Raw genomic sequence first — 11,565 nt, 5'->3', positions numbered from 1 at the left:
TACGATAGGGGACGGATTTCATTTGCTGTCTTTCCATGGCACTGGCACGGGGCTCTCCCGCCGCAGTGCAGGGAGCGCCACTCACCAGAATATCTGAGAGGTTCTCAAGGAGGCAGGTCCAAAGAGTGGGCTGGTGTGTGAGAAAGGGCCTTGCACAAAGCCTAAGGCCAGGGCCCAGCTTGCCTAAGACAGGAGCCTGAGTCCTGGGAGCTACTGCCTGGGGGAGCAGCAAGGAAGCTGCCGGTGGCCGATTAGTGCAAAGACCCTACCTGCGCTCTGACATTAGGGTCCATGTTGGGGCCAGTGGCCGCTCTGGCCAGGAGCGTGGCTGCAGGTGTGGGTTTGAGTGGCTCAGTACCACCTTCCACCTGCTGCACTCCTCCAACAGAGACTGAAGAAGGAACTGTTTAGAAGAGGCGGCCTCCTTTGTTCAAGGGTTCCATCCCTGCCCAGACCAGGACACTCAGCAGGAGAGGTTGCTCCCATACAAGACACATGACAGAGGACTACAGAGAAGGAGCTGCAAAAATGTCGCTGCTCTTGCCTCAGGCAAGTGCAGGGACAGTTCTGCTGGGGGCCAGGTGTGTAGCCCAGGGCAGGAACTGGGCCTCAGAGTAGCCGGTCACCGAATCGCACTGAAAGCCTCCAACAGGAGAGCAGGGAGTGAAGGAGTCTTCTGCTACCAGTGACTGACAGGTCTGGACCGGGCCATCAAAAAGGCTGGCATGCCCACCCTAGCAGACCTGGGGGCACCACAAAGAACAGAGCTCTCCCCCTCCCCCACAACTGACTGAGGCAAACACGCGTGAAGTGGCAGCTGTCCTATGAAATCCACCACACGACACCTCAGTGCTCCGGAGCTGCAATGAAGAAACACTAACGACAGAGCGGTCATTAAACAACGTTTTATCCTTTTTTATTTAAAATATCATTATACCCAATTGACATACTCGATAACGATGTATACATTCCAGTGGTGCACGTGTCATGACGGATGGCGTGGATGAGAAAAACCACAATGATCTCAGTATTTCCTCACCAGTGGCTTATTGGGGAGGGGCAAAAAGGAACAGGGGAGGGGAGGATGGCAAGTGGGAAAGAAAACGAACTGTAATTTTTCCATATTTAAAAGGTGTGTATCCTTCCCCTCCATATTTCCCAGGACAGAATACACATCAGTGTCCCCACAAGAAGGGCTCAGGGAGTGATCACGAGAATTCAGCCAGTTTTGCTCAACTTTAGTAATAAGTTAAAAGTTTAAGAACTCTCAAAAATAGACTAGATATTGGGCCTACAAAAGTAATTCATCTCTATGCAAAGCTTACCACGAATCATTCCTTTTGTAAAATGTAAAGGATGGACTGATATTACTAGTTAAGTTATTTTTACCTACAAAACCAGACCACAATAATAAATTCACCAATTTACATCTAACACAATTTTCTGGATGTACATTATTGTACGTGAGCTATAAATTACACATGAACATCTTACGGGAAGTATACATGATACATACTTACTGGTATTGTCTCAACATTGGCCAAAAGGTTGGGCTGTTTAAAAAGGGAAATGTACTTTGTATTTCACATTCAGGGTAGATCCAATAGTGAAGGTTAGATCTATTTTCTCAAGAAAACATAGAAAGTTTGTGTGAGGTAGTTCAATAATAAACTAGTTTAACTGTTCAGCAGTGGCAGTGGAAATATGTGAAGTTTACCTTATTCAAAGAAAATCTCTGTAATGCAGAGAAATATAAGGTGGGGGAAGCCAATAAAATGTCTTACTGAAACTAATTAAGGAGCACTTATGTAAGAGCAATTAAGTGAGCTGGAAAATTTGAAAAGTTACAAATACAACATATTCCTCCATTAAGAACTTCTCTAATCTTACTGAAAAATGCAGGTCATCTCTAATTCATCTCCATTCACCATCTTCAAACTTGCTACAACTAGACAGGGAAAAGAATGTCAACTGAACTGAATACACAAAGAGCCAACACAATAAAAGAAACTGCTAGAAAGCAGATTAGAAAATATTCAGATATTGGCAATCCATCTGGACTACTTCAATGCTCAAGCCAGGAAAACTAGACACACCGAGCCTAAACATATTCCTTGGCATTTTATCTTTCACGGACCATTGCATTTGGATGCAAACAGTAAGCCTGGACCTCTCTCTGTTAGCATATAGGGTTATTAAACCAATCACCACTATGGTATAACTTCAGCTGATTTAAACACACAGAAGTTTATATAAGATGATAAAGATAAAGACAGTCTTCCTCCGTGTGTTGCACTGGCTAAGTCCTCTACACACGAAATGGATAGAAGCAGAGGCAAAGGCAGCACCAACTTCTCCCTAGCAGTATGTTTGTTTAATACTGACCTGAAAGAACCCCTTCTAGAAGGACTTGTCTGTTCAGTCCTGGGACTTGCTGCAACTAACTAGAAAGCATGGGAAATTATTTAGTTCTTAGTGGGCATGTGTCCATCTCAATTTACATAGGATATTAGCTGTGGGTCATTTTCATTTACTATCAGCTGAAGTCTTACAGGTGGAAGAGCTGTGAATCTTTTAGCACAGGCTGTTAGGATGGAAATGTCATGGAACTATTTATCAAAATAATAAACTATAGCACATCAAAAAGCATCCTGTATATTCAACATATACCTACATAATGCAAGAACAGCAATGCACAGGACAATTCTAAAGAACAAAACAGAACTGTTCTAGCTACCCACCTGCTTACTGTTTGCATCCAAATGCAATGGTCCGTGAAAGATCAAATGAATTTCACTGACTAAACAGTGAATTCAGACTAGCCAACTGTTGCAATGGCTTAAAATTGCAGCGCTCTAATGCTGCCTGGCTTAGTAGGCATCACTTGAAATTTGCCAGAGCCTGCAATGGGCACCTAATTTGTATAAAATACAGACTGCAATTATCTACACACTTACTAGCAAGGTGGGACCAAGGAGGACTAGAGTGCAGGTATGCCCCATCCTGACTGAAGTCGTCTCTTGTTCTATCAATGTTCTCTTCTCTTTTCAGTACCTACTGTGGGCTGCACTGGAGAAATCAAAGATGGGGAAAGCCAATAAAATGTCTTACTCAGTCAAGAGCACTTAAATAAGTGCAATAAAGTGAACTGGAATCTAATGTGGGGAAACCAGAGAGGACTACCATTCCCAAATTCAGCTAAAACAAGCGTGATTGGGGCAAATTCTGCTGTGTTACACTGACACAAACCAGTAGTAATTTCATTACCTGTAGATAATAATGTACCAGAACATAATCTGGGCCTATATAATGACGTTATCTTGTAATCATGACAAAATACAGTTGGCTTTATGCCACAGTTTAAAATTTGATAGACATAAAATAAACTGTCCCTGTTGGTTCAAATACAACAAGAAAAAGTATGCTATGCTCCAATCCCCATTCGATGGCCTATCAGTTTTTAGGAACATACAGTTTGGTGGGATTCTATAAAAACAATTGCCTTAAGTATATGATTTATAGATCGCTGCTGAAATATCTGATATATGCAAGAACAACAGAACTACACACCACTATCACTTAACAGCAGCCTAGCAAGGCAACAAAAATACAACTCTGCACTTTAACAAATGATGGCCAGCTTTCTTTGAGACGTTACCATTTCTTAAAACCCCTTCTTTAAAAAAAAACAAAACCAAAAAGACTTGTTAGCTATTGAAACAAGTAAAACAATTTGGGAAGATAAAGTGGGTAAAGGCAATATTTCCCTCTTCCAGTTATACATTTAAAAAGGATTTTTATTCTATCTATCCAAAAAATGTTAAGGGAACAAAAATTGAGCAGCGTTAGTTTCATTCTTGGATGATCTCAATAGCTACTCCTATTCATTCTCTTCGGCTTTGTTCCTGGCAAGACTCTTCTGCTTGTCTTTTACAGGTTCTTTTTGTTGGTGTCACCAATTTAAATCCCTCTTCACATTTTAATTCACTATACAAAGTATTTGTCTACACAAAGTGATCAATAATAGCTTAAGTTCATGAGATATCTGCACTTTTCAAAGGAAACTTTGGATGACTGTTTTACTCATTCATAATGAAACTCAGTCAGTTCACACAAATCATTCTGTAAATATAAAATGTAAACAGTTAACATACTTTTGTAAGGAGCAGCACCATTTTACATGACTACTTAGCAACTGATCTATATATTTATTTTTAAAGAGCATTGGCAGGTGGGGCTTCAATGCTGAATGATACTGAACATTCATGTCTTAAAAAGAACCATTATTAAGATTTCTGCTATGCTGATCTGGGTAGTACAGTAAGAGAAAAACTATTTATCCAGCAATGCTATTTCTCTCCACTACCACGGCATACACTGCTCTCAACGAGCCAGCTACAGAAGTCTTACAACCTGAGGTTCTCTCACTAATGACTGGCTTACAGGACCAAATTATTTTGGGTAAAGAAAGAGTGGTTGAAGCTGTAGCTTTCCATAAATACCCCCAACACAGAACTGCCCTCCCCTAACATAGAAATCAGAAGGAAATTGAACGCCAAAGAACCACGTGCTATGTGAAAGTGTAACTACTGCTAGAGTTTTCCCTGCTGGCAATCTAGATATTCTGGGTACACCTTGTTTTGCATGTACAAAAACAGGCTAATAGCTAATGGAAGTAAACAGTTTATTTGCATTGCAATGTATTATTCATGAAGTATCCTCTTTTTGTTTTATGTGATCAGAAGCTTCAGCATGCCACAGTACTGCTACCATCTCCTTTTGGCAGGCTGGAGAGGTCTGCAGCTTTAAAGATATGCTTTGCTTTATGTTTATACTGCCTTTCAGATGAGGTGACTTTGCCAAGGGTCACAAACGATTTCCCTAACAAAACTCACTAATGGCTGCTTTCATTCAATTCTTATAAGCAAGTAGACAGATTGAAAAGATTCTGTATTTGCTGCTACCACTACAGTAGCTACACTTGAAGCTATAATTGGCTACAATTAATTATTTTGTCTTGTAGGTAGGTAGGACAAATGACCACGCATATAACTTCGAAGGATAATCATGAACAAAACATTTGGAAAAAATTCTAATAAAAATTGAAAAAACCTATGAAATCTTAAATACTACATGACAGGGTAGAGACACAACATTAATATGTGCTTTGATAAAACAAATCTTAAAATTCAGTAAAAAAGATCAGCAGCATAATAGTAAAGCAAATATGCAGATTTTTAAAACCATGATAAAATTATCAGGTTTAATATTTTACAGAATTAATTACAGAAAAAAATACATTTTTTGGCTGCTTTTAACACAACTTACAGTTTAAAATTACAGCACTTTAAAATGAACCCTACCATCATTTTTGAAAAAAACCACTCAAAAATAATACCACTGATTTTCTTAAAGGTGCCCTATCAATGACTAAAGGATCCCCCTTCCCTCCCCCCTAAAAGACCAAGTAGTCATCTGCAGCAACCCAGAGGTCCAGCTGATGTTTCCAGACTGCTGTCGGTATCGGAGGCCAATGTTGGATCTGTTGACATTGAAGACACATCATTGACAGATGATGATGAAGATGGATGCTGAGAACCATTGATCACTGCTGCACCTGTGCTATGAGAAACAAAACAGCAAATCAGTTGCAGATACAGTTGCATGGTTTAATACTTGCATTAGTATTTCTCACTTTGGCGGTCCTTAGTTTTTCTTGCCACTCAAGAAGCTTCTAAGAGATTTTTTTGGAATCCATTAAATAATATTTGAGTATTTTTATTTCCGTGAAGGGTTAAATTTTTGAACCATCAATCTGAGCTGGGCTCCTTAAACCTCGTTGTGCCTAGACCTCCTTCTGATGGGGGAGGGGGGGGGGGTTTAGGAGCAATTTTTTCAGGCAAATAATACATATGAGAAATTTGATTTTAATATTTAGTAGACATTCCATCAAGTGATAAAGTGTATTTTATACTGGTTATTTCTTCCCTTGCAACAAACCCCGTTGCCAGCTTTGTCCACATATTTACTCTGCTGACACCATCATTGGGCCTAACTAACCATGTCACTTAGAAGATCGAGAACACTTATTCCTGTTCATCCAGAAACATAATTTATGCCATCACGTGCCAACAATGTCCATCTGCTATGTATACTGGACAAACTTCTCAGACACTTCCCCAAAGAATCAATGCACACAAAACAGACATCAGACAGTTTCACAAAGAAAAAACAGTTTCTTGCCATTTCAACCAGACTGGGCATTGTCTCAATGACCTTATTACATGCATCCTGCTTCAAAGCGACTAACGCCAGACTACAAAGGGAAGCCTCAGAACTGTCACTCATGCTTAAATTTGACACTTTACGAATGGGCCTTAACAAAGATGCTAATTATCTTACCCATTACAAAGATAGCTTCCCCAATTATCACCCCTAATACCAAGAATCAGATGGGTAGCCATGTTAGTCTGAATCTGCAAAAGCAGCGAGGAGTCCTGTGGCACCTCTGAAGTGTTGGAGCAAAAGTTTTCGTGGGCAAAGACCCACTTCGTCAGATATTAGACCCCTAATATCATTATCTCATAGACACTAACCTCCCCCCTCCTCCCACCCCACCCCCTGTTCTAAAATCTGATTTGTCAATTTTATGTGTGTTCACTTTTTTTGATTGTATCTCTTTGGTATATTATATGGTCATGCCAATTTTCTTCCACAAGTTGATCTGAGGAAGTGGGTCTGGCCCACGAAAGCTCATCATCTAATAAACCATCTTGTTAGTCTTTAAAGTGCTGCATAGTCCTGTCCTTTGTTTCAGCAAGACCAGACTAACATGGCTACATCTCTATTACTATTGAAATTCAACAGTGGGAACTAAATACTTGGGGAATTCAGGCCAGCTTATTTAGGAGGCTAATTTTTAGCATCCACCTAAGTGTGCATTTCTTGGTTAAATGCCTGTTTCTGATGAAGCCTAAGGTGGGGGTGGGGCCAAGTCCGAACATCTGAACAGCTATTCTTAGCACTGTTGCACGAGCCCGAGTCTGTATACCCAGGTACCACGCATCAATTCAGAGGGTTTCTGCGTCCCAGTTGGCTGTATCTTTGGTCACGAGAAAAAGTCCCAGATGCTGGACAAAGAGAAAAAAAGACTGTCCCTTCCCCCAAGTCCTGCTTCATGGAGGCATTAGGTAACTAATCTTTAGATAGCGTTCTACATTTCCCAAGCAAAGCACCAGTGTCAGATATTTTCACTCATGAAGTAAATTAGCTAAAAGCAGCTTCTGCCCAAGTGTTCTTGAAATTCTAGTCATACTTTGAGCTACATTCATATTACCCATGGATCTGCTTTATGCCTTTCTACCTCACCACAAAACGCAGGCTTGTACAGTGCTTTTATTGTAACCAACCTAAAGGGGCTGGCTGTCCGCGTATAACCCCATTCTTGGTCCTTTCCTCCAGGTCCATGACCTCCTTGTATATCAACTCTGTCAACATGACAAAAAATAGTAGTTATACCACTCCAATACTTCAAACTGATAATGGTACATGCACATCTTACTAAAATTAATATTCCAGTTTTGTAGGTTTATTACCCTTCAGAATTATATTTAGACTACAGAGAAAGTAGCAAAGAAAGGAACATATTTAGAACGGAAAGTGATGCACCAGTTTACAGCTCCCTTCTGCTGAAACGTCAAAAGTTTGGAGTTCACAGAATCCACTGAGATTGCTCACTGCTTTGGGGCTGATGTTGTCCAGGTCACTTTGAGAAGGACGTTGAAGCAGACCCACGAGACTGAGGTGATCAATTCACTCAATGCTCTGGAGGCCTCCTGCACAGATGAATAAGTCTGATGGCAAAATAAGGGGCACAGAAGGCCTTCCCTAGTTTAGATTAGGATGGCTCAAGAAAACATCTTTGTGCAGATTTAATACCCAGCAACATCACAATTCCTTGCTAGACAAACAGACTGTGCTTATCTAAGTCCATCGCAATCACCTTGGAAATGTGCTTGGGGCTATGTGCAAAGTTGCAAGACAGCTCTGCATCAGAAAGCATTGTTATGCTTTCTTGAAGAACACGTGTCCTCACACCCCAACCCCTTCACTGGTTTTTCTCACTAGTGCAATTTCATGCCAGGGCCCAGCCCGATGCCTTGAATGGCATTCAAACAACAAATGTCAAATGTTACTGGGGCTGGCCAGCCTCTCTCTTCCCAGGCATCTCTGTCTGAAGGATCTTGGATGCTAGCTAACCAAGGTATTCTCATCCAATCAGTTTTGCTTAGCAGAGACCTAGCCGTAATTTGAGAGATGCTGGCAGATAACCCTATCAGAGATGCGTGGACAACTCTTTCCAAGAGGAGGCTCAGACACACCACACTAGCTTTCATCAATTAGAACATCCACAGGTCCTGGGCAGATAAGGGTGGGCACAGTTTCTGCAGTGCTGTTAGGACAGTGGCTGAGACGCATGGTGGCACCATCCCCATCTGAACACCACCATAAATATCCAGAAGCCACTTTGGATCAGATCATCCTTTTCGGTGGTGATTAAAAGCCACACGCAACATGGAAAAGTTAACTAGAAATTTGAGATAAACAAGAAAACGTGGAAGTAGAAAAACATAATTCCAAGCCTGCTCGCACTAGCAGAGAGAGGAACAAGGGATAGTTATGATATGGGACCATCTACAACTTTACTTTGATAGCTAGATATGCAATATGAGGCACACAGTCAAAGGGGTCAAGATGCACAGCATGCATCAAGTCCAGGAAGAAAATTCTGGCTGCTCTGAGCTCCTGTAAGTGACGCCGCAAGCTGTAATTTATAGGGAAGGGCCTGACTACTTTCACCAAGCCTGTAAACTGAAGCAGTCCAAATCCCGTCATATGCTAGATGACACAATCTGACTGGGAGGGGAGTTGTACATGGGGCAGAGTATTCTGGTTATCTATAAAGAGACTTTTCTAAACACACACATTTACCACTATGGGCTCACCAGCAAGAAGTGCAGTGACGGACACAAAACCGAGGAGCAAGAAATCGAGGAGGCAGCAATCCAAGTCATTTCTTTGTTCTTTGTTGCTTTTAAAACAACAACGATTCAATAATGCCTTGAAGTCAATTAATTGTCAACGATATAGGATTAGATTGAGGACTTCTTTCTACCAAGTTTGCACTCAGATCTCATCACAAAAAGAATGTGTGGGTCTCTTCAATCCCTAATCTTCTATGATTAGATTATTTGATTTCTCTTAATTTCTCATAACTCAAAAATAATTAATACACTGTGTTTTTTCCCTTCAGCTAAAGCTGTGATCTCTCTATTTTGTGCCATGAAAAGTCATGACTCTCCACATTTTTCCCCCAATGACAAATGATTAGTCTTATCTACATTGAATCAAAAATTCACTTTCAATGGCAGAAATGTATATCAAATTGCCACATTTATTTTTATTGAAAAAGCTGAAGAAGATCTGTAAAACAACAAGTGGCTTAGTCTCTTTCAGACAATGCAAGTGACAACAAGAAGCGCCTGAAGCAAGGGGAAATTAAAAACCAAATATGGTATGACAGGAGAATGTATGTATATTAGCAGTCTCATTCTTAATACCAAGTTAACAAAATCAGTCTGGACGTAGACCATTGCTTGTTCCCTTAAAGAGGAAAATGCAAATCAGCATACTAATTTTCCCCTCAGGGGAAATGTAAATGAAGGTATGAACACTCTAGAGAGGGAATAGGGTTGATGTAGGGAATAGGGCTACGTAGCTGAAGTTGCATTAGTTAGATCAATAGTATGCGGTTGTATAGACAAGGCCTTAGAAATTCTCTTTATTCAGGCCTTGTCTACACTACTGAGGAAAGTCAACCTAAGTTACTCTTTTCTAACTACACGAGTCACATAGCTGGACAAGGCCCTTAACTGGGCTAAAGCCAGATCCTGCTCCCAGGGTGACAGATCTGGATGGGCCAAGAGGAGGTGGCTGAAGGATATCAGCACCACAGACATGGTAGGCGATCTTGCCCTTGAGTGAGACAAAGAGCAGGACCTCCATGACCAAAGTATGTCCCATGGATTCCATGGAAGCCACTGGCACAGATAAGGCCTTGGTGGTCACTAGGCGCTGGATCAGAAGCTGCTGTTCTGGTCATGAGATGAGCATCAATCATCTTCAAAGTGGTCCATCAAAGACTGCCAATGCTGATCAAGCGATGGACAGTGAGGGGGAGTGGGTGGGGGGTGACAACCCTGACTCGGATGCCAAGGAGCCTCAGGATGCCTGGGAGACGGGCACAATGAGATCAAAGGCAGCAAGTAACCAGTCTGACTTGTCTGTCATCCAGAATGAACCTGGAAGTGGTGCTGCCCCCGGAAGCACTACCACTGGAACTGAGCATGCTGGCGCCAGAAGTGGTGTCAATCCCAAAGGCAGAAGCAGCAGAAGAGTGTTTGACAGCACAGACATCGAAGGCAGCAAAGGCTGTCGTGATCACTTTGCAGAGCTGACTACATCAGTGCTGAGGAGAGTCCCAATCCCAACGACTCCTGGACTAATCCTGGCCCTGGCCCGGCTTCTACAACTGTGCAAGTGGAACACTGGGCTCATTCAGTGGACAGCCTTGACAAAGTCTGGAACAAAGGACAAGTTGGACGGAATGGGATAGGATGTGTGGCTGACATGGAAACAGTGGCTACTGGCACTTTGTCCACACCACACACAATGGACAGGCAGAATCCAGAACCGGTACTTGGGGAGGGTTAGAGGTACCCATGCCATCCTGTGCTCTGGCATCAACTGTGCCAGTCCATGCTTTTCCTGGGGGAGGCAGAAGAGGAACAGTCTCGGTCCTTCATATGCATCCTTTTCTTCCATGCAGATGATGGCAAATGGCTCTACCATTCCTTCGGCGTGGCACCTGCTCCAGAACACAGAACAGCTGCACGCTTGGAGCGCCAGAGGGTGATCTCCGACCTGATAAGGTCCTTGATTCTGAAGCAGGCCACATAGCTTGTTGAAGCAGGCGCTGCTTTAGGTAAAGGTCCCAAGCCCCTTGCATCTATTTCTTGAATGATGTGGCAATTGCACAATGCTCTTTAACGTGGGCCTCGCTGAGGCGACAAACACTGCATATAGGGACTGCTGGTGGGACCCACTCCCGCACGCGAAGGACAACATTTAACCCTGATAAGGGCATCACTGAAGAAACTAAACAAATATAACTAGCATTAAGCTAATGCATGCATCTGAAGAAGTGGGTTTTACCCGCCAATGCTAAGGGTACTAAGAAAAACTAAATTAGCTGAAGGGTTGGGAGGTTTAGACCCCGCAGAGCTCCAACTCCAAACACGGGGATAAGACGGGACTGAGGAAGAGTCAGGGCAATGCTGCCTCACTTAGCCAGGGGAACAAAGGACAATGGCCACTACGAGCAAAAACTGCCCTTCTATGGCTACTGGAAAGCAAATGTCTTGGGCATCAGTGTGCTGGGTGAGCACATGCCTATGTGGAACATCCAGCTGCATTTACCCAAAGAAGGTGTAGTTTCCCTAGCAC

The 11,565-nt window shown here is 42.3% G+C and overlaps 1 protein-coding gene across 7 annotated transcripts in view; it reads right to left on the bottom strand.

Annotated features, from left to right (window-relative positions):
- Positions 1 to 891: 891 nt before the first annotated feature.
- Positions 892 to 11,565, bottom strand: part of MAPK8 (mitogen-activated protein kinase 8) — an 80,543-nt gene continuing 69,869 nt past the window's right edge. For 6 of the 7 annotated variants that reach the window (XM_075934656.2, XM_075934651.2, XM_075934655.2 and 3 more), the window contains 2 exons: positions 7,410 to 7,487; positions 892 to 5,617 (listed from right to left, as the gene is read on the bottom strand). In XM_075934656.2, the coding sequence (XP_075790771.1) occupies positions 5,472 to 5,617; positions 7,410 to 7,487 (224 nt within the window). In that variant the 3' untranslated portion in view covers positions 892 to 5,471. Of the gene's footprint in view, positions 5,623 to 7,409; positions 7,488 to 11,565 lie in introns of all 7 variants that reach the window. The other variant, XM_075934657.2, reaches the window with a different exon arrangement.

This window comes from Pelodiscus sinensis, chromosome 8, assembly GCF_052426305.1.
Source record: "Pelodiscus sinensis isolate ZL-2025 chromosome 8, ASM5242630v1, whole genome shotgun sequence".
Classification (NCBI taxonomy): domain Eukaryota; kingdom Metazoa; phylum Chordata; order Testudines; family Trionychidae; genus Pelodiscus; species Pelodiscus sinensis.
This window is presented reverse-complemented; position numbering and strand designations above follow the sequence as displayed.